The sequence below is a fragment of the Carcharodon carcharias genome, chromosome 16 (assembly GCF_017639515.1).
Source record: "Carcharodon carcharias isolate sCarCar2 chromosome 16, sCarCar2.pri, whole genome shotgun sequence".
Taxonomy (NCBI): Eukaryota; Metazoa; Chordata; class Chondrichthyes; order Lamniformes; family Lamnidae; genus Carcharodon; species Carcharodon carcharias.
Window position 1 is genome coordinate 86,377,621 of NC_054482.1, and position 24,427 is coordinate 86,402,047.

General features: G+C 45.2%; 1 protein-coding gene across 2 annotated transcripts in view; it reads right to left on the minus strand.

Annotated features, from left to right (window-relative positions):
• The window catches only part of LOC121289270 (BTB/POZ domain-containing protein 19-like), a 177,330-nt gene that overhangs the window by 70,718 nt on the left and 82,185 nt on the right, over window positions 1–24,427 (minus strand). For both annotated transcript variants that reach the window (XM_041208536.1, XM_041208537.1), the window contains exon 4: window positions 18,698–18,757. In XM_041208536.1, the coding sequence (XP_041064470.1) occupies window positions 18,698–18,757 (60 nt within the window). The remainder of the gene's footprint in view (window positions 1–18,697; window positions 18,758–24,427) is intronic.

The following is a 24,427-nucleotide window of genomic DNA, read 5'->3' on the forward strand; positions in this document are numbered from 1 at the left end:
TGCGTGATCTTACTTACTAAGAGATTTAATTTACTCAATCTAAATCTGTCATAATCTTGTATGCCTCTTTCAAATCTTCCCTCAAACCTCCTTTCTCCAAGCAGACCAACTCCAGCTTCTCCAACCTAACCTTGCAGCAAAATTCCCTCAATTCTAGAACCATTCTGGGAACTCTCTTCTGCAAGTTCTCAAAGAGCCTCATACCCTTCCTAAAGTATGGTGATCAGAACGGGATGCAATTCTCTAGCTCCTAATCAGAGCTTTATAAAGGTTCAGCATAACTCAATATCTACCTCTATTTATGAAGCCCAAGATCCGCTGTGCTATGCTAACTGCACTCTCAATATGCCTTGCCACCTTCAAAGATTACTGCACATGAACCCTCAGGTTCCTCTGTCTCTGCACACTCTACAAGAACTGTGCCATTAAGTCTATATTACCTGTCCCTATTCCTTCTGCCAAAATGCATCACCCCACACTTCTGTATTAAATCCCATCAGCCACTTGTCTGCCCATTCTGCTAGCCTATCAATGTGCTGTTGCACATTCTCAGGGTGGAATTTTCCATGCCCGCTGGCAGGGGGCATGATAGGACATGTGCGCTGACAATATGGCGTGGCTGGAAGGCAGGTCGTGATCGATTGCTCAGCCCACAAACAGTGGGCCGCGTTTCCTACCAACGGTCATCAGGGGGCTCACTGTAGTACATCACATCATTAAAAGGCCATCCTGCCAGGCTCTTGGATCCCCATCAGGTCATCTGTCCACGTCGGCGGGAAATCACACTGACGTGTTTCACGGCAGTACACAGGCAACGTGCACTTGACGGCCTTCACTTTGGAGGAGCTGAGGTAAGTGAACATCTTTATTTTCCACAGTCGCCAGGGTTGCCTGTTGCTTTGCAGGCTTCGGGGATACTGAGCGAGGTTGGAGGGCCTGGGAGAAGTGCTGCCCTGTCTCGGAGGCGACTGTTTCCATGGGGTGGTGCCCGAGGGCAACTGCTACCCAGACACGGAGGCGACTGTTGCTGTTGTCAGAGGGGGAGGGGGAGGGGCAACTGCTGTCCTGGTGTTGGATCCCGTGCATAAGAAATTGAGGTGGGGGACAGGCTAGGCGAAGGAACTGGCCACACAGTAGGGACGCCTGTATAAACTGACCATTCCTCTGCAACTGAGGCAGATTAGGAGCAGCCACAGTGATATGATTGGGATCGGGCTCCTAGCCTGCCCGCCCACGCAAGCAATGCAGAGGCACCAAAGTACCACCAAGTGCTCCAGTTCTTACCCCCCCCCCCCCCCCCCCCCCCCCCCCCCCCATCCCCCTACCCACTGCCCCCCAACCTCCCCGGCACAGACTGCAAGACCATGACTACTTTAATGGACCGCAGAGCAGTTGGACTTCACATGTTGTACAATCCCCTTGACAACACTGGCCATGTATCAGTCACTGCTGGAGATGCTCACAGCCCCTTGCAATCTCAGCATCCCGGTTAGGTGCAGTCTCCTCCACATCACAGGCTGTGGCCATCTGAGATGTGGCAAGCACCCTCCTGGAATCGTTAAAAGGCTGTCACACAGGGCTAGGAAAGGTGCTAAGTACGTCCACGCTAACCACGTCTCTCTCTCTTTCATGCCACAGGAAGACCACATCAGGAGCATGGAGCCTAGTGACCTAGCTGTATGCCTGGTGGCCTACAGAGAGTAAAGAGGATGGAGGAGAGAATGACTGAGGCAGGAGCAGCAACCTCAAGAAGGGGCAGCAAGGGCTCCCGCACACACTGCCCAGGAGCGATAGCAAGCCGTGGCTGGTCGGCGCCTAGTGACATCCAGGGTCTGTAGACGCCACCTGTCATTCCTGCAGGTGACCGAGAACCAGTGTCGCTGATGACTGCATGTGTCTAGGGACCTGCTGGCTCACATCTGCCACTTACTGCAGGACTTGGCGCCAAGGGGACATGGAGGACATCCACTGCCAATGGCTGTGAAAGTGACCGGGGCTCAATTTCTATGCCAGTGGCTCCTTTCAGAGCTCCACAGGTGACCTCTGTGGAATTTCACAATCCACCAGCCACAAGTGCATTCATGAGGTCAGGGATGCCATCTTCTCAAGGCTGCACATTTCACCTAGGCCCGGAGCAGCCAGGATGCAAGGGCCATTGGATTCACCCAGATCTCGGGATTCTCACAGGTGCAGGGTGCAATCAACTGCACCCATGTGGTGTAGTAATGCTCTTAAATCAAATAAGTGAATGCCATTTTTCGCTGCCCGTCCAACCTTACTGTTGGCTGGCGGGTGAATCAGCCAGGCAGCCTTTGGATTTTTTATGAAACCTGATCCACGGGTAATTTTAAAAAAATGAAAAATTTTTCAACGTCATTTTTAACATGTCCCTCTTCATTTGACTCAGCCATATGTGGGGACATGTTTATATCATTTGTAAAATCTTTATTGGTCAGTGCCCAATTCTTCAGCTCCCTGAGGCATCTCTGTGCCCTCAGGGAGCTGTCAGTGTGCACTACCCTGTGCATGTGCTGACTTCTGTGCTTGCGCTCCTCCCGCCCCCATCCCGGCAGCGCTGAGGTTCTCAGCGCGAGTTTCACACTGGCTGGCCATTAATTGGGGCCCAATCATGGCCGGCGGTCTGTTTCGTGGCCGGTCCCTGGCCTGCCCACCACGCCCGCCTGACAAAGGGAAAATCCTGCCCCATGTCTTTTTTTAAGAATTGGCATTGCCGGCAGTCCAGAGACAGTTCACTGGGAAAAGTTTTCCCACCATTGGGGGGGGGGGGGGAGGAAGTGCGAGAGCGGGCACGCCTCTGATCGGCACCCCCAATGGGGTGTGCCACCATTTTATGTGAGCAGGCCAATTAACGCCTGCCCAGTGTGACGTCTGCTCGGAAATGCTATGCGCTCCCCGTGTGGGCGGGGAGGGGGGATTCCCTCAGCCGGGAGTGCACTCTTTTGTGCATGCGTACACATGCTCAGATCTCCCTGAGGCTAAGTGCTACCTCATGGAGATCGGCTCAGAATTAAAATTTCTAATACAAATGATAAAAAGATTTCCCTGACATGTCCCCTCATGTGACACTGTCACATGAGTTGGGACATGTCCGTAACTTTTATTGAAAGATTGGAATGAAATTTAAACACCCTCATGAAACCTCATCCCGCCCATGGATCAGGTTTCATGATTTTTCCAAAGCCTGCCAAGGCTCCCAGCCTGCCCGTGGATGGGCAGGTCCATTAATGACTTTAATTAGTTTTTCAATGGCCTCAATAGGCCATTGACAGGTCGGCGGGCGCGCAGCTGACTCGGCTGCACCCTCACCAACCTGAAAATGGAAATGACGCGGGGTGACATCAGGAATTCCATCCAATGTCATCCCGCATCATTTTACGCCTCAGTGAGCAGGCCCCACCCTGCTCGCCGACCGGAAGATCCTGATCCCAGGTATGGAGGGAGAGGTTGAGTAGGTTGGGCCTGTACTCATTGGAGTTCAGAAGAATGAGAGGCAACCTTAATGAAACATATAAGATTCTTAGGTGCCTTGACAGGATAGATGCTGAGAGGTTGTTTCCCCTTATGGAAGAGTCTAGGACCAGAGGGCATAATCTCAGAGTAAGGGGGGGTGCCATTTAAGACAGTAATGAGGAGGAATTTCTTCTCTAAGAGGGTAGTGAATCTGTGGAATTCTTTACCGCAGAGGGCTGTAGAGGTTGGGTTGTTAAGTATAATCAAGGCTGAGGTAGACAGATTTTTAATCAGTAAGGGAATCAAGGGTTATGGGGAAAAGGCAGGAAAGTGGAGTTGAAGATTATCAGATCAACCATGACCTCATTGAATGGCGGTGCAGACTCGATAGGCCAAATGGCCTACATCTGCTCCTACGTTTTATGGTCTTATAAAATAATTATGGATGTCTGCTTGCTCTCTAATTCAGCATGTGCTTCTAAATCTAATTTAAATAGCGAACAAAGATGTTTTAGATATTTTACGTCAACTGTGGCCTGCTCGCTCCTCTGAATCAGCAGGTTGTGATTTCATATCCCACTTTAGTGACTTAAACACAAAAAATCTAAGCTGACAGTAGATTTAGACTGCATTGTCGAAGGTGCTGACTTTTGGAAGAGATATTAAACTGAGGACTCTTCTGCCTTCTCAGTTGGATAGAGAAGATCCCACAGCACTATTTCAAAGGAGAGCAGGGGAGGACACCCTGGCACCCGGCAAATGTTTATCCCATAAACAATATCACTAAAACAGATCATCTGAACATTACTTCATTAATATTTTTGGAACCATGATGTGCCCAAGTTAGCTGCTGTCTTTTCTACTTTGCAACACTGACTACAATCAATAAAATACTTTTTGAACTGTAAAGTGCTTGGACACATCCAATGGTTGTGAAAAGATGCCATACAAATGCACGTCTTTCTTTTTTCTTTCTGCCTCAATCTTTAAGCTGCTGCAGGAATCGATTGCTGCAGCAGTTTCTATACCCCTAACCAATCTATGGCAAGTTTCCAGGAGTAGGCAGCAAAGCCTACCAAAAACATTTAAATTAACATGACCCTGGAAAATCTACCCAGAACAGTACTGGTCACTTAGTCGGATGATATTCCTGTACTACTGTACCAGAGAGTAAAATTTTGGCCCACGTTAAATAATAACACATTCTGAGCATGACTAGCGCCTTTTGTTATTTTATAGTTTATTTTGTAATCAAGTTATCGTCATCACAAAACAAAGCTCACACGTACAAAAATAATCTTTACATCAGCAACCCACTTTAACCACATTTATTTTCCGTCTACAATCTGTGCCATATTTATGTAGTTCTCTGAACTGTCTTAACTCCTTCACTTTTGTAGTAGAACAAAATACTCTTTTGGGAGAAGAAAGCTATTAAGAATTTATATTAATTTTGATTTATTTCTTTCAGTTTTCTTCGACTGACATTTTTCCAAATAGTAAATACTGACGACAAAAGGTGGCGGAGAAGAAGTTATTAACTTTGACAGTGCTCAGGATATGTATGAATGCACATGCACAGCTAAGATGACACAAGCCCTTAAGCACTTGGTCTAATACATGATGCTAAATTAGCAGTCTGTCACTGACACAGTCAGATACTTTTTCCAGTCACTTCTGCAAAGCTATTATCAACAGTCACAAATTAAACGTTAGGTCAAGAATTTCCGTTGTGGAAGGAATCGGCATTCCAGGTGCAAACTGCACTAAAACTGTAAAACTGTTCCCATGTTGAGAAGAGTTTTTCTCATACTTATTTGCATATCGCCGGATGATAAAATCTGCTATGAACCAGTGCAAGCGGACAGCATTTTAAAACTTAATTATTTTTAAAATAAATTTGCCTTCAAAAAATCTTTTTTATGTATTTACGAATGGTAACTTTGGGCAATCTGCTTAATGCAACTGAACATGAGTTTAATCACAAAAATTCAGCATTGTAATCCCAATGACAATTCTCCCCCTTGAAGTATTCTGATCTTAAATTACTGAAAATAACTTGTTAAAACTATGCAGAGCCAATTGCTGGTTATATTGGGGTTAGGTAGCCATTCGTCCAGTTTTATACCAGTTTTCAGGTGATCTTTCCCCTTCCCTGTACTGAGCACTGTTACGTCAGGTATTTTTATTTTGGGGTCACTAAAAATGCAAACAGTCGCTGCCGTGAACAGGGTCATCCCTGTGCCTCACACTACATCCATAGATAAACTGATCAGGGATAAAGAGGGCCAACAAATCCACATCAACCAGAACAGTACGATTCAGGTTAAAGAGTACTTTCAGTCCCCCGTCACTTGAGACAGTTCCCAGAAGCCCTGTCCCCCCACCCCCCACCCTCCTCCCACCTCCACCATTCCCTCGGCGACATTGATAGAGAGTGAGGCAGCTCAGACTTCCCAAGATTACAACTGCTAGTGCTACCTGAATCTGTAAATAGTCTGATCAAACAACACAATCACTCAGCTTCTCCACTGGTAAAACAAATGCATCCCTGCCTTCCCTGAATTTAAAGAAAAATTATCTTTTGTACTAGGTATTACAACTAATGAACTTAATTGGATTGAAGCTTGCTCCAGTAACCCATGGTAATTGTTGGTATATTTAAAAAAGCTTGACTGCACTAATAAAGTCCCTTATTTTAGGTTTGCAGTATTTGGCTGCAGCCATGCAGTCCCTCCCTTGGGGTGTCGAGTTCCATCAAGCTCCCATCAAAAACCCCAAATGTAGAAAATCACTGAATAATCTGTACCCCAACATTCAATCTTCTGAATCTTTAAAGTGACCGTTTATTTCTGATTAATACTGGTTGGAATTATTACTCTATAAAAAGTTTGCATTGATCATGTGACCTGTCTGCTCCCAAACCCCTGTTACAATTGGGGCCTGGTACATATGAACATGCGAATTAGGAACAGGAGTAGGCCATTAGGCTCCTTTGAGCCTGCTCCACCATTTAATAAGATCACCTGATCTGATTGTGTCTGCAACTCCACATTCCTGCCTATCCTTTGACTTCCTTGTTAGTCAAGAATCTATCTGCCTTAAAAATAATCATTGACCCTGCCTCCACAGCTCCCTGGGGAAGAGAGTTCCAAAGACTCACAACCCTCTGAAAGAAAAAAATTTCTCCTCATCTCCAATTTAAATGGGTGACCCTCTTATTTTTAAACTGTGTCCCCTAGTTCTAGTCTCTTCCATAAGGGGAATCATCCTTTCAGCACCCACTCTGTCAAGTCCCGCAGGATCTTATAAGTTTCAATAAAATCACCTCTCATTCTTTTAAGTATTCTGGTGTTAGTGAGCTCCATCTGTGGCCATCCTAACACCCAAAAGAACCAACTTAATTTATAAGAGCTTCCTGGAAGGCCTAAAAAGAGATGGAATTAGTGGAAACTCCCAGTGGTGATTAGTTACTCTTGGGGTCATGGCCAGTTTTGTAGGAAAAGTTGTTTTCTAGCGCGGAGGTTTTTGAACTGGCGCAAAAGGTTGCAGAAACTCAATTTGTATTGGAACTAAATTGCACTTAAAATTCCAGGATCTTTAGCACAGGTTACACTGATTTCAAGCACATTAGGCAAACAGAGCAATCTCAACTAAGGAAAATCCACCCCTAAATTTTCTTACTAGACATTTTCTCTCTTGCCCTTTCTTAGATTTTCTAAAGCACTACATTAGACCAAGCTTGGAGAGCAACAAATGGCCTACTCACAAACCTCTGCAATCACAATACTAAACTGTGCACAAGAAAATGAAGAATATTGCCCGCGAATGTTTCTCTCTTCCTCCTTTGAGGTAGCTGATTATGTTTATTTGCCACCTTCTCATAGCAGCACAGCTAAGGTTGAAATGCCCAAATCCATTTTTGTTTAGAAAGGTGACTCATGATGACACTTTTAAAAGGCCTTCTTTAGTTATACCACCTATAGTCCAGAAAGCAGCCAAATTTGAGGGCAGGATTTTCTCGTCGGCGAATGGAGGGCAGGGCCCAATCACCGACACGTAAAATGACCTGCGGTGATGTCAGGCGGAACTCCCAATGTCACCACACCCCATTTAAATTTTCCGGTAGGCGGGGGTGCAGCAAAATCAGCTGTGCGCCCACCGACCTGTCAATAGCCAATTGAGGCCCTTGACAGAGTCATTTAGCTAATTAATAGACCTGCCCGTCCAACCTTAAGGTTGGCAGGCAGGCCAGGAGCCCCGGTGGGAATTAGAAAAAGCATGAAATCTCATCCACGGACAGGATGAGGTTTTATGTAGGTTTTTAAACATTTTATTAAAGTTTTTGTAAAAATTATGGACATGTCCCAATTCATGTGACAGTGTCACATGAGGGGACATGTCAGGAATTTCTTTTCACTATTTTTAATATTTGTGACAGAACAGCCGATCTCCCTGAGGCTGCACTTAGCCTCAGGGAGATGAGTGCGCTCTTTCGTGCACATGCGCGAAAGAGTGCACTCCAGGGTTTAGGGATTTCGCCCCACCACCCCCTCACCCGCGCAGGGAGCGTACAGCACTTCTGAATGGACGTCATACTGGGTGGACCTTAATTGGCCCACCCACGTAAAATGGCACCGTGCCCCCAATTGGGGGCGTCGATCGGAGGCGTGTCTGTGCACGCCCACAATTCAACTTCGCCCCCAACGGGGGGAAAATCCTGCCCTGAGAATCACTCAGTATGAAATTCCAATCCCAAATTCCACAGTGCCTATATAAATTATAGTACTCAAGATGTGCAAAGGGCAGTAATTACACAAATTAAACCTCTTAAAATCCACCTATAAGATGAAAAGTGTGGTTAACAGATTGGTTCTATGAAGAATTGTTTTACTCCAACCAGCAAATAATTATTTTTAAAACTGTGGCAAGTGTGAACTAGTTCACTTTTTTTCCTTTGTATGTTGTTTTATGTAAGTGCCTTTATTATTTTATATCATTTCTCTTTTCAGTCTTTGTTTTCACGATACATCACATCCCAAGCACGAAGGCACACAAGGCCATCTGCACCCAGATGCCAATCTGTAATAAGCACATAATGCCAACACCACTCTATAATTAACTACTATGATTGGCTATAAGAAAAAGCAAAAATGTTGGAAACATTCAGCAAGTCAGACGGCATCTATGGAGAGAGAAAGAGGGTTAACATTTAAGGTTATGACCAATCTACAGATTGTAATCTGCTGCTGGATTTATAAGAGTACTTTGGCTCCTATCTCAACATAGCAAAATACACATTACAGAGCCACTCTGGATTGCTTCTTCCGCAGTTTGTCTGATAACGGAACAGCCCATTCCAATCTAACCATAACCCGGACAACTTCCAGAATTGAGATGACAAATGGCAGGTAAAATTAACACCACATAAGTGCTGAGCAATAACCAACTCCCAACAAGAAAATGCCAAAAGACGTCACCCTGACCTTGAGCACCAACAAAATTGTTGAGCCCACATCGCTACGTTGCCAACCAATACTGACCAAAATATTTACCACAACAGCAGCATATGGTAACAATATGGTTACGTGATCAAGGCAGAGCCAGGTGCTCTGTACTAGGTTTGCTCATCTCCTGACTCCTCAAAGCCTCTCCAATAATTACAAGATTCATCAAGATGTCTTTATCGCATTGTTTGCATTGTTGGGAGATTGCTGTGCGCAAATTGGGTGCTGTGCTTCCTACATTACAACAGTGACTACACTTCAAAAATACTACATTGGCTGTAAAGCACTTTGAAACATTTGGTGGTCAGGAAAGGTGCTATATAAATGCAAGTCTTCTTCTTATGTGCTGGAATACTCACCATAACTGGATGGGCCTAACTGCAATAATGCTCAAGACTATCAGCAACATACAAATCAAAACAGACAACTGATCAATGCCCCTGCCATTGGACTCACTATCCATCCCCTTCATTGCTACATCCTGCAGTCACTATCAATAGGATGTGCTACAACAACTTGCCAAACTTACATTAATAGTGTGTCCCAGCCATGCAATCTCTGCCACAGAGAAAGCCAAGAACAAGCAAGATCATTAGAATAATACCACCTTGAAGTTGCCTTTCACATCATACCAGCCTTACTTCATAATTGTTATATCAAAAACCTGGGATTCCTACCTAACAACATCATTGGACGACCATCACAAGGCCTGCAGTGATTCCAAAACTTACAGTTAATTAGGAATCCCTCCCATTCGGTTCTTCTCACCATCAGATAAGTTAAAAATAGCAGACACAAATAAGTATTCTTATTACTTTAAAATAAACCACTTCAGCACAATTGAGATGTAATCTCAATTGGTTACTATTCAACCATATCTTGAACAAATTACTGAGGTTCACCTTTAATGTTTAAATTCATTATATGAAGGACACAGGAAATATCACTGGCATTTATTCATATTTAAAAGTTCATTTTAAATTCATTGCCATCTATAATAAGAAAGTTAAGTAAATACTGGATTCCTTGCTGGCATGTTTTTATTCGGCTGATAGCTCACAACCATTTTCTTTCTATATAGTCTGAGAGCATTACCAGTAGCTTTTAGGCTATTTTCAAAATTCCAGAGGGAAGGGGAGGATTTAATTAAATCTCACTCCCTGAGGTCACCCAACTATATCTCTCATTCCAAATGCTACAGCAATGTCCTAACTCACATCTCTCATTTCCCTCTGATTAGCTTTACAATGCCTTATCATTAATAGGATCCAAGCGATTTTATGAGGTCGAAACCAAGACACATAACTTTTCTTTGTTGAGAGAATTTATTGACTTGTTCAGTCTCACAGCTTTCCTCCCACACACCCAGTGTCCCAGCTATCCACTATTTATATGTGCTGAAAGACAATTAATACTCATCATCTGTTCCTCTTAACCTTAATAATGTAATTGACATTATCAAACCTTAACAATGTAATTGACAAGACATTAACACTCATGCCCCAGCATTCAAACTCTTCCCACCCCAACTTCAGTAATAACAATATGCTTTTGGGTGAGATAGCAGTTGTATATTGCAAAAGGATCATGAGCCTTGCTGCCAGCGTTGTCTACAGGCCTCTAATTCCAGAAGTTTAAGCAAGTGCAGCAGGAGGGTATAGTTGTTTTGTTGGCAGTTGCAGAAGGAAGTCTACATGATCCTCTAAGTACTTTACCAAAGCCCACCTGGAAAAACAGGATCATGTAATCCAGGTAACCACTCGGTCAGCTAACATGAAACCCTTTTAGTGAGTAGGTATAAGAAATGAAGTGCGTGTGAACACCCAGCAAACTCTGCCCCATTCCAACCTCACACTTGCAATGTGAAGACAGGATGGTAGAAATTGCTGGAAGTGCTTTTGCGTGCGCAGGCTGGGCACACACTCAGATAGGGCATTTGATCACCAGGCCACAAAGGAGGACCCAAATTATTGCCCTTATTAATTAAAATAAGAGAGCCGCCAGTGTTATCCATACTCCTCAGTGGTCTACACATTGTTGGCACCCTCTTAAAGGGGGGGTGCATTTTGCCTGCACAAACTGCCAGTGAAAATTCTGCACAACGGCAGGCACAGCAAAAGTTGCAAGGATTGCCAGATTTTCAGACACTGCAGTGGAGGCTTTGGTGAAAAAGGTGAACAAGAGGAGGGAGATGTTCTATGCTTGGTTGCTCACTGTTCTTGCTATAGTGCACTGTTAACTGATCACACTAATGGTAGCCTCTGGGTTTGCATACCAAAAAACACTTTAACCCAAAACTGATCAACCTTATGCAAATCCTTTCTTTGTTTCTGTGTGCGCACATCTCTTCAGAGTTCAATGTCACTATACATCTACAACTTGCCCAAATTTAAAATATGCATTTTGGAAATTATTGTACAAATATGGTCTTGATTTTTACTATTTGCGCTTCTAAAGTTGGATTGATTAGGCAAGCTGTAAGAGTAGGCAGATGTAGCAGACTACCTGTGTGCCAGATGCATTAGTTTCAAGACCTGGCTAAAATGCTGTAAAAAAAAAGTTATGAGCTCACAGGAGTTTAATGCATTATTCTCATCACTAGTTATTGTTCAGCCTCACATGACCTGTTGCTGCAGCTTTTACAGCCATTCTTCACCTGATTACCAGCACTCTCGTCCAATCACTGCAATGCTTTTCAATTCTGCTTCTCTTGCACCTGCTGCTCTCCTCACTATTACTTATTTCACTTCCTCACCATTTTGCCAACAACACCACCAACATTATTCTACTGTGACGTTCATGCCCTCAAAACGTCTCCCACATCAACACAATTCCTTCTTTGTTTCTAGCAGTGTGGCACAAAATAACGTGCAGCAGGCCAGAGGGCCACAAGTCATCCATGAGCTGAGCCCACTTGAAGACTGGGTGATGGACAAGTGGGCTGGGGGGAAAGGCATCAGCAGCACGGCTGCTGTTAAGGTTGAAAAAGAAATATTGCAGGATTTTAAACCATCTTTCCTTCCCTTCTCACTTAAATGTCATCCTTACACATTAGGCATGACAAATTGCTGCTGCTTTCAGAAGCCAGCCATCTGTTTCGCCTATCTCATGCCACTAAATACCGACTTTTACCGTATCTTTCTGTTCCAATGCCAGAAGCTCCAATCAGCCCTCATGGCAGAAGGTAAAGAGGGCAGCAATGCACAGAAGCAGTCATCCTCTCACCTTTCACTTGCAGGCAGCAGCTCAGAGACTGTTGCTGCACATAATTTAGAGGATTGAATAGAGGTTACTGCACGTAGAGATCCACTCAGCACGAATGCGCAGGATCAATAGCAGTGAGATCGGATGGCGCACGAAGTAGCTCGTCTGAGGGAAAACTGGTATTCTAGCCCTGCTGACAAAGTCAAGTGTCTGCTGTACATAAGACTGATGTCAATCCACAGGGACCTTCTAATTGTGCTGGGTTGTGCTGACGTTCATGCCCTCAAAACTTCTCCCACATCGACACACTTCCTTCTTTTTTTCTAGCAGTGTGGCACACAATAATGTGCAGCAGGCCAGTGGGCCACAAGTCATTCATGAGCTGAGCCCACTTGAAGACTGGGTGATGGACAAGTGGGCCGGGGTGAAAGGCACAAGTCAGCTTGTGCACAATATCATAGGAGTCCAAGTCCAACTTGTGTGCTGTCTTTGTGCACAGCATCAAAAACATGCAGTCAGTGATGGAGCGGTTGGTCAGATCTGTGAGCACTGCAGGAGAACCCAGAAGAATGGAGCCCAAAGTGACAGCTATGACAGATTAGACGGAAGCTCAGACAGCTGCCATCTTGGTTATGTGGACCAGCATCTCCTTGGGCTTTCAAAGGATGCAAATTCATGACTCTTATTAGTTAAAATAATTTTCCCTCAATGATTGATATCTGACAGCTCTAGCAGCTGGCATACTTCTGCATCATTCTGCCATACTTCTGCATCATTCGTCTCTTTGTCCCTTCTTTTACCATCCTGCTCCACTTCTTCCTCATAAAGCTGGTCCAAGTCAACTCTCCTTTGGCTGGCAAGATTGTGAAGCATGCAGCAAATCATAATGAATCTTGACACTCAATCTGGGCTATACTGAAGAATCCCTCAGGAGTTGTCTAGGCAGTGGTATTGTTATTTCAGGAGACCAATGGTTTGCTCGATTAGAATCCTTGTTGATGCATGGCTATTGTTATATCAGTGCTCCATATCTGTGCCCAGATTCTTGGCAGGAGTCATGAGCCAGTAGGTGAGTGGATAGTCCTTACTCCCCAGTAGCCAGACTGAAGCCCGATATTCTGGGTGGAACAAAGTGGGTATTGAGGGCTAGCACATGGAGCTAGTTTGTGGTGGGGGCAGCGTATGGTGCTCTACATCTCTGTGAAAGTTGCTTACCGATTATGCCTGCCATGATTTTAAGTTAAGGAAATGTCAATTTGGGCATGCATGGGCACCAATTTAACAAAAAGATTCCAATTCTGGCACAGGATCCTTCTTCATGTATTTAAATGATACCTCTGCTTTTTTCAGGCAGCTGAGGTGGACACCTATCAATGTCTAGACCAATATAGCTTCTCGTGCACTTTTGCCAATTTACTGTCACAAAATGTCATACTGCCTAATTGGATTTTGTTGCACTCCTTTCGGAATCTGACGATGTACAAGGCATATTCTAAATCCTTTCCCTGCAGTTCCACATTCTCTATATAATTGACATGGATTTAGCATCAAACATGGGCAGTGTGTTGGTTGGCAAGCTGGTAATTGCTTGTGCATGTGCATTGCAAATCTATGTTATATTATACAAATATTCATAGATAGGGAGGCAATCAACCTGCTGTCTCTCCCCAGCACCAAGGCTTCTGACAATCCTGATATATTAGCTAATGGGACAGGCAATGAACATAGGAATATAAGACACATTGGAACAGCGGTAGGCCCTTCAGAGCCTTGGAGTCATTCAATTAGATCATGGCTAATCTAACTGGCATCTCAACTCTATTTTTCCACTTTTGCTCCAAGTCCTTTATATACTTAACTAACAAAAAAATCTACAAATCTCAGTCTTGAAATTTTCAATTGAGCCAGCCTTTTGGGGAACAGAATTGTAGATTTGTACTACCCGCTTCTGTGCTTCTTGATTTCACTGTCAGCTGACAAATGGTCATCAACCCGAAACACTAACTCTGTTTCTCTCTCCACAGATGCTGCCAGACCTGCTGAGTGTTACCACCACTTTTGCTTTCATTTCACTCTTAGCTGGCCTAGCTCTAATTTTAAGATTAAGGCACTTGTTTTGGAATCTCTCAGCAGAGGAAATAGTTTCTTTGTTTTTACCCTACTGAGTCATTTTATCATTTTTGGCACCTCAATTAGGTCACATGAATAAAAACAATGGCCAGGATTTTCCAGTCCCAACAGTGGAAGGTGTAATGCCAGGCGGAGCGGGATGGGGGCGGCGGGGGGAACGACAATGCAACAGGAGCTGAAAAATCGGTTTCCCACCGGTGTGAAATGACAGTGGGAACACGCGCTCCTGCCCATCATGGCAGGATGCAATCCAGGCAAACAAGGCCGGCATGAAGGCGTCTTACATCCCATCAATTGGGTGCAGATGAAGCCCTGACCAGAAGTGACCACCCTACCCCCCCCCCAACCCCCCCACCAGCAATTATCTGTGCCACCAGCAGTACTTCACGTTGGTTTGCAACATGTCCAGATAAACACGGTGTGGACATGTCGAGACTCAGCTGGAAGAAGGCCTGAGGCAGTTTGCAGTGAGTGGAAGATGGAGGCTTTCAGTGACTGCGGGCCCTGGAACGCCTTGTGCAGCAGCACCTCCTGCAGCGGTGGAGAATCAACCACATGGATCTTCGCATTGCAGGTGGTCAGCTGCATTACATACTGTTGGGCAGCAACGCTCTGCGCTGTGGGGGTGATTAGACAGGGAGGAGAGGAATGAAGAGGTGGGGAGTTGTGGAGGCTTGGGGGTGTGGTGGGGAGGGAGGGTGGTGGTGGTAGAGGAGAAAGAGATGCTGCAGGGGTCGTGGGATAGGCAGGGTGGTTTATGGAACAGGACAGTGGGAAGGGCCAGGGTAGAGTGCAAGCGGTTGGGGAGGGTGGTGGTGTGCAGTTGTGAATGGGTGTACAGGTATGAACTGGCATGGGGGGAAGAGGGCAAAAGGGTTCAGAAGGAGGGGTCCTTAGTGTCAACTGATGAGTCCTGGGGAGCATACTGAGGGAAATGTTGATAGGAAGGGATGGCGAGGGGTAAAGAGCTGGAAGGGTGGAAAGGTGAGGGTCCTGCGATAATGGGTGAAGGGACACTGAGGGTTATTGGAGGGGACATGGAAGTAAAACCAGATTCTAGAGGTCAGCAGGATGAGGGGCTCATGTCTATTGTCATGGCGGTTGGGCTCCTCAGGAAGGTAGGAGACGTGGACTTTCACCTGCACGGGACGGAGGGTGATGGGGGAAGGTTGCAGGGTGACTGTTGGGAGGTCAAGGGTTACACCAGGAAGGTCACTGGTTATGGGCGGGGTGGGGGGAGGTGTTGGACTTTACCTGAAAAGTCACACGCACCATGGCTACTTGCAACTATCCAATGCTTTGAGCTGCTGCATGGGAGTTTGGTCATCAGAGGTGGGCAGAGCAGCAGGTCAGCTCAACTGGTCAACTGACAGAGGACGCCAGCAGGTAGTAGTGACAATGCTAGGGCGTTTCAACCGATGAGTGGGTGAAGGGCAAAAGCTCAGCGGGCATGGGAGGCTTCTTGCAGATGGCTCGCAAGGGCCCTGGCAAAGATCCTTGCCTCCCTTCACATGCATGATTCGTGGGCATAGATCCAGCCTGAGGTGCTCCCTGAAGATGTGGGAGGCACGCACAGGCTTAGCGACTAACATTCGCAGTTAAACCACATTAGACCTCTTAAGGCACAAGTGTAGTCTATTTACAAAATTGTAAGAACATTAACAATTATAGTGCATCTATGCAACCGCATGTGAAATCATAACTTCTTAAAACTTTTGCTCCCTACCACTTCTTCTAGTTGCCCCCCCAACATCCGCAGCAGGGGTGGAAGCAGCCTGCTCCAGTTTGCCCTACTGTCTTGGATGACCTTGTTGGCCGTCCTCTGGAGGCCTGAGGCCTGAAGGATCCCAGCTTACTTAGGCTCTCCTGCTGTGGGTCAGCTGCTCCCTCTGCGGTCACAGAGAGTGAAGTTGAAGGGGTCACAGGCAAGGGGGATTCCAAACGGCTGGACACCCTCAGAGAGTCCTGAGTGGAGGTCCAACAGCTGCTCCTCCTACCTTTGGGTGCCCTAGGACCGCTGCCTGGTTCCTTAAGGAGATGGGGCACCTGAAGGCAGGTTGAGATGCCCCATCCCACTCTCAAATAGCCACAGCAAAATCTCATCCATGGCTACAGCGATGGAGTGCAGGTCTGCGCGCATCTCTGACAGCAAGTTGGCATTCTGCTGGACAAGGTTCTCCATGATATTCACCATCCTCCCCATGGAGGCTCCCATGTGTGCACAGTTCAGAAATGCTTCATCAGAGAGCAGGCAGATGGACTTCTCCACCACTCATGCCACTCTGTTGAGGGCTTCTGCCAACTCTGCCTGTTGTTCCCCCACCTCTCACTGAATCTCCAGCATCTCTTGCAAGGTCAATCCCAGGGCTCATCACCCGACTCGGATGTTGCAGATGCCTCTTCCCCAGCAGTCCTAAGTGCGATGAACTTGGCTGACCCTGCCTCCCCTGCTGCAATAACCACCAGGATGTGAAACCCTGCCTGAAGTAGTTCTCATGTTCACCAAGGTGTACTGGGCTGGTGGAGGCTGCAGGTGGCTGCTGTGACAGCTCTACATGGACTGCAGTGGGGCTATGAGGCATCACCTTATCTTGTTGAATAGCTCTTTTATGCGTGGACCGCACGGATGGTGCCCTTCCCACTGAGGCCCATATCCCCTCAACCATTCAGTGAAGTGAGTGTGAGCAGTTGAGGGTTCACTTACCCTGGCGACACAGATGAGGTTATTCATCTGTTTCCAGCGCTGCAGGGCAGTCCTCCGGAGGAGGCCCTGGGCACTGACTATCCTGGTGCTTTCCTCCCATGCAGGGTCGGTCACACAGCTCGGCTTCCTCCTTCCATCCTTGGGGTACAGGATGCCCCTCCCAGCCTACAGTACGTTGAGCAACACATCAGGGGACGTCTCCCTGAATCTGGGGGCCACAGGTCCCTGGGATCACCCGGCCATCTCCACCTTCCATGTAGGTTTGCAACAAAGAAGTTGATGCTCTCGTAATTTAACCTGTTACCCTTTTTGATTAGTTTTTGTATCTATGCACCAGCTTTTAGAAATGTGTGCACATGGACACCTAAATCCCATTGTCCCAACACTGCTCCTAGTTGGACACCATTAAGGAAATATTCTGATCTTTCTTTCACATCTCTATTCAACTGTAAATATATCTGTCATTGCAATCTGTCTTTCTGAGTTTAATATGTTATTACGAAGTGTGATACTGAAGCAGTAGACTGTACTTAAGCCCTTTACTGCAATCGTTAATTTCTCAGGACATGGAACTCAACCAGGGCAGTTTATGTAAGGTTTACAGTACATCTTGACAAAAGGCCAAGGCAATATTATAACAAAGGAAAAAATGGTTGTGGTTGAAGGCTGCTATTTTTTTTAGGTCAGATATTAAATAAATATCTCTTCAGCTGACACACTTCCACTTTTAATTTCTTCTTACTGGGGAACAACTCCATCAGCTTTTTAGTACCTCAGCCACGGAGGATATTTTGTAACACATGAGAAGGAGTAGGTTTTTCAGCTACTCCAAGTCTGTCCTAACATTTTAATAGAACTATGTGGACTACCCAACATTTGTAAATTCCAAATATAAACAGCAGTTTCATGGGAATGTCACTAGATATCACCAGCTGGCAACTTGCAATGTATAAACTTCATTAAAGTTGCTCAGTTTCAACTAGCTGTAACTATTCTATTTCTATACCCTTTAGCAAATAATAACAATGTCTTAAGGCTTATCCTGATGTGTTTCTTTTAAGAAAACTATTTGAAAATACAAGAAAGCTACAGGAGGAATCGGAACAAAAGTGCAATTAAACAACAAAAAAAATGAACTTTAAAATAAGATGAAAGCCTTTTAAAAGACAGAAAAACAATAGGTCTGATTTTAATGCCCAGTGTAGACTGGTGGGAGGTCTGGCCTAGTTAAAGTCCAAGGCTTCATTCCTAGCACTGAAAGGACAGAAATTCAACCAGCTCCTACACTGACCCAGCAGAGATCTGAGGGAACAAGGTATTCCTGGGAGGATCTTGGATGGGCCAGTAAAGGCCCAGGGATTTTTTTTTGGTGGGCCCAGGAGGAGCATTCTTCTCCTGCAGGCACGACCCAAAATAGTAGCTATTTCCTTGGCTGTTGTGTGAGTGGTTTCCATGGTTAAGCTGAGAAGATACAGCTAAAGTGGAAAAGGCTCCAAATTTTTTTTTTAATGTTTTCCAATCTCTAAACATTGCACTACCCATGGTAACAGGTGAGCTACAACTTTCTACAATTACAGTCGGGCAATGGGCTAATAAAAATACAAGTTTAGCCAGCCATTGATGACCAATAAAGGAAATATATATCATTGTAAATAGAACAAATGAACTGTTCAGCACTTACCTGCAATGCTTCACAGGCAGATTCTACTGTCAGGGTACTATTGATATAATCCACGCATAGCTGAAAAACAGACCCATCACTGATTAGACAAAATATACCATAAATCAGGCAATCGTGTAAAGTAAGACTTATCATAAAAGATAATTTAAGGACTGTAAATTTTTGGTAAAGCAAATTCTTCGTGGGTGGGTGTTAGCCCTGGTGCTAGATTGCCAGTTCTATAAACTCTGCCATCTTAACCTACTTATGCACATCTGTTCAGGAGAGAATGCTATAGCTGCTTCACTACAACCACTTCCAATTTATCGCCACTTTTGTTTTCACTGCATTACTATTCCAAACGCGGGTGTTTTGAGCAACTGAGAAAATCAGGAAAAACTGGGAAATAAGAGTGCTGGTCCGAATTGGTGTTCCATTTTAAGGTATACAAGACCAGGACCAGTACTCTTATTTCCCAGTTTTTACTGTTTATTTTGCCATTGGGGGCCAGCAATTATAGTGTGCAACACCTGTCATTTTACCTCCTCCTCTCTCATCATACAAGGCCCCAAACACTCCTTCCAGGTGGAAACAACGATTTACTTGTACTTCTGTCAATTTAGTGTACTGTATTCACTGTTCAAGATGTGGTCTCCTCTACACTGGGGAGACCAAACATAGACTGGGTGACCACTTTGTGGAACACCATCGTTCAGTCCGCAAGCATGACCCTGAGCTTTTTGTCACTTGTCATTTTAATTCTCCGCCTTGCTCACACTCTGACCCTTCTGTCCATGGCCTGCTACAGTGTTCCAATGAAGCTCAACGCAAGTTCGAGGAACAGTACCTCATCTTTCATCTCAGCGCACTTATACCCTTCTGGGCTCAAAGATCATAACCTCTGCCTTCATCTTGTTCATGTGTTTCTTTGGCTTTTTTCACTGGCCTGTTTCTTTCTTTATTCCCTCATGTTGCATTCAGATGGCTGCTATATAGCCATTCACTCCTCATCTGGACACAACCTTTGTCTTTTGCTATACCCATCACCACTCTCTTTGGTTTTTGCACCATGAAATCTCTCCTGCCCTCTATCCTATCACAGGCCTTCTCTTTTGTTCTTCTTGCCGCCCTCCCTTCCTTCTACGGGCTTAAAAACTTTTATATTTCTACCTTCCTCCTTTTCTGATGAAAAATCATTGACCTGAAACATTAACTCTGTTTTTCTTCGCAAATGCTGTCTGACCTGGTGAGTGTTTCCAGCAATTTTTGTTTTTACTTCTAAAAGATATTTTGTTTTCACTAGCACCATGGGAGGCAACAGCAACAATATAAACACTTGCCACTAACAGCAGGACATGCCAGCAATCACTGGCCTTTACAAACCTTTCTCTACCGTCAGCAATGATCCTGCTTCAATAAAATAAAGTTTCAAACAGTGACTTTCAAACAACTGCACTTTACAACGTTGCACGATTGAAGCAAAACATCATCACAGTCAGAGTGAGATGAGGGAGGAGGTCTTCCTTGACATAGAAATAACAGCAATACACTTCATTGATAACATACCATCCAAATACCCCAAAAACAAAAACATAGATTTTTTTAAAGTTACCCTATACTACTTACATGAACCAGTTGCTATGATCAGAACCTCTGTAAATGAGTGACAGGAATAAAGGGGAAAATAAAGGAAAGTAAGAAATAAAAGGGTGAAACATGCATGAATACTACATTTTTGGCCTTTTCTGCCCTCCTAATCTGATTGGTCTCATAGGTGAGGTTTTAAGATCCTCGTGCCTTCAAAAGAAATTTCACTGGCCTTAATTTTTATGCAAGTTCTAGTGACGTTTCCAACATAAACACAAAACCTTACTTTAAAATTTCCAAGGCTAAAGGATCTAAATTAAGTTCGCCAGGTTTCTGATAACATTCAAAGAGCTGTAGAGCATCACAACAGTCCTCATTTCAAATTTTTATCCATCGAGTGAATTTACTGAAAAACAAAGTAACAAGCAAATAATATATATAATGTGTATTTTATTTATAATACACTAAAATGGCTCCAGGGACAAGCACAGGAGAGGGTATTATACTGACTGCTCAGTCATCATCGCTATCTGTCCCTCGATTCGAGGATGATGTCTGCTCAGGGTCGCAGTTTCTGCCAAGGGTCTTCACATGACTGAACAGGTCGTTTTGCGACCCACAGGTCTTTGACCACATGGTATCCAGAGTGCAGGGTTTGCTTTCTTTTCTTTCTTCCTCTGCTGCCACTCTGCCTCATCATTAAGACATTGAGACTGAAAGCGTGATGCAGCTTAATGGACAAGTTGTCACCATTCTGAACAACTGAGAGCAAGCTCCTCCCAATCATTAATGTCAATGCTGCTGCACTTCAGAGTGCCTTTGAAGCATTTTCTTTGCCCTCCCCTAGAACGCTGGCCACCTGAGTGTTGAGAGCAACAAGACCTGACAGGGGAGATGCTTTATAGCCATCCAGACACAGTGTCCAGTACATCAAGGTTGATTTTGCAGGAGTCTTAATGCTCGTGGAACTGGCTTCAAGAAAGACATCAGCGTTTGTTCGACAGTCCTCCCATTGTATCCGATGGATGCAGCTGAGGCATTGCTGATGGAACTTTTCTAACACACTTGTGTGTTGCTGATACACAGTCCAGGTCTCACTGCAGTACAGGAGTGTGGTGACGACACTCTGTACAATAAGACTTTTGTTGACTTTTGGAGCTCTTTGTTCTCAAACACTTGCTGACGTAGTTTGTAGAAGGCTGAGCTGGTGCAGCTGATCTGGTGTTAGATCTCCTCGTCAATGGTGGCCTTTTGAGAAAGGAGGCTGTCAAGGTATGGGAGGTGGAATATTTGGCTGACCAGGTGCGGGTTGATGCACGAGTTTTGTTTTGGCAACATTCAAGGACAGGTCAAGTTTCTTGTTGGCAGAACTGACAGGATGGAGTTGATCTTTATGAGATGAATAGCCACCAGCAGGTAGATTGTAAACAGTATGGGGGCTAACACATAGCCTTGTTTGACACCGGTCCAGATTTTGAAGGTGCCTGTTTCAGATCTCCCACACAGTTGCAGTCATTTTTTTAAAGTTCTTTCATGGGGTGTTGGCATCGCTGGCAAGGCTAGCATTTGTTGCTCATTCCTAATTGCCCTTGAACTGAGTGGCTTGCTAGGCCACTTCAGAGTCAGCCATATTGCTGTTGGTCTGAAGTCACATGTAGGTTAGATGACTAATTTCCTTCCTTAAAGGACATTAGTGAACTAGGTGCGTTTTTATGCAATCAATGAGCGTTTCATGGGGGAGAATTTTCTCCCCGTCGGGCAGGCCAGTCGGGAGCAGGCGCAGGCGGGCACGTAATTATCCATCGAGTGAATTTACTGAACAACAAATTAGCAATTAAGGCCCGCCCAGTGTGACGCGCACCCGGAAGCGCACAGTGCTAACTGTGCAGGTGGGGGAAGGAGGAAGAGTCGGGGTCTGCGCTTTTTTGCGCACATGATGAAAAATTGAAAATAAAGAATTTTTTAAATTATTCAGTCATGTCCCCTCATGTGACAGTGTCACATGAGCTGGGGGACATGTTTATGAATTTTGATTAAAAATTTTATTTAATTAATAAATCTTTCACGAAACCTCATTCTGCCCACGGATGAGGTTCCATGAAAAATGCGAAGGCCGCCGGGGCTCTTCGCCTGCCCCCCAACCTTAAGGTTGGACGGGCAGCCCTGACAAGTACTTTAATTAGTTCATTAATGGCCTTAACCAGCTTTGACAGTTCGGCAGGTGCGCAGCCAACTCTGGTGCGCGCCCGCCGAACTGAAGGTCGAATGAGGTGCGGTGACATCGGGACACACGCCCGAGGTCACCATGCGTCATTTCACGCGTCAGCGTGCAGGGCCCACCCCCATAGGCCGAACAGAAGATTCTGCCCATGGTCACCATTACTGAGACCAAGTTTATATTTCAGATTTATTAATTGAATTTAAATTCCACCAACTGCCATGGTGGGATTTGAACCCGTGTCCCCAAAGCATTAGCTTGGGCCTCTGGATTACTAGTCCGGTGAAATTACCACAAGGTCACTTATCATGAAGCAGTTGCAGGATTGTGATGAAGTTTCTTGGCCATCCAAACCTTTGGAGCACAATCCACGGGGCCTTGTGATTTACCAAGTCAAATGATTTGGTCAGGTCGATGAATGCAATGAAGAGTTCCTGGTTTTGTTCTCAAAATTTTTTCTTGGATTTCTTGGCAACAAAGGCCATGTCTGAGCTTCTTCTGGAAGGTCTAAAGCCACACTGTGTCTCTGGGAGGATTTCTTCAGCCACAGAAAGTAGGTGATAGTAGGGGATACACAAAGTGGGGTTGGGGTAGATATTTCTACTCTCTGAGGGGGGAGGGTTGTTTAATGCTGGGGCGGGGTCTGCTGTGTTCACTCTGTACATTTTTTGAAAATCTGCTCTTCGGTGGGGGGCAAGGGAATGGAGGTTGAAGATAAATGTAAATAATTCCATGAACAGTGGGGGGACTAAGTGTGAAATTTACATGTAATCTGAGGATTACTGGTCTACACCTGAGGGCCTGAGTCAGGAAAGAAAGCTACGCTATTGTGCATTCTGGAAATGATTGCTCAGAGGAATAGGCATTACAGGTTGTTTATGTGAATTTCCTGTGATTCAGGGGCTAACTGTTTTTTGAGGTCTTTATGTTTTTGTTTGTGTGCACCAGTGTGTACTTGTGGGTGGAGAAGTGGTATTCAGGGTGATTTGATTGCTGTCCCTTCTGTCGCTGGGCAAGGGGTTTTCTGCTGCCTGTCAATTCAAAATCGGTGGTTTCTGAAAGAGATCATAGAATCATAGGTTTAAGCTAAGAATGGGGTTGGGTTTTTTCTTGATCTGCACTTAGTCTGGGCACTTAAATGAAAGGAAACTATTTTCAACTAATTTGGTGTTTAGCTGGGAATTTCTGCGCATTGCCCAGGGACAAATGTTCCCACTTGGAGGGCTCCTTGTTTCCTTATTGGTGCACTTTCCACCCAATTCAGGAGCCACTTGGTTCTTCTCCACCTCAAAATGTTTACTGCAGCTGAACAGACACTCCTACACTTCAGGCTTACTTTCAGCTCATTTTCTTCATGGGCAGAATTTTCAGCTCATCAGGCGGGCGTGCATCTGACCTGAACGAGTGTAAAATGACGCGCAATGGCACCCCGACGTCATATTTCGGTCAGCAGGCACACGCGGGAGTTGGCAGCACACCCACCAAAAATTAACAGGCCTATTAAGGCCATTAACACTCTAATTGAATTAAGTTTTCCGGTGCCCGTCCAACCCTTATGGTAGGCAGGCAGGCGAAAAGGCCAAGCGGCCTTTGCATTTTTGAGAAACCTCATCCAAGGGTGGGAGAAAGTTTCAATCCCTCATTTAAAAAAAATAAAAAATGTTCAAACTCACTTCTAACCTGTCCCTGCTCTTGTGACAGTTTTTTTAACACCTTAAAATTCTTTATTTTTATTTTTTAATATCTTCATCTCCCTGAGGCAGCTCTCGCCTTGCTTCCTCCCCAGCCCCGCTCTGTACAGGCAGCGCTGAGCACTGCCGCGTGCTTTTCACGCTGGGTGGGTCTTAATTGGCCCGCCAGGATGAAGTTGGGGTCGCGGCCCGATCGCAGGCGGCGATCGGCTTCCTGACCTCTCCCGCCCACCCCCGCTGAGCCTGCCCGACAGG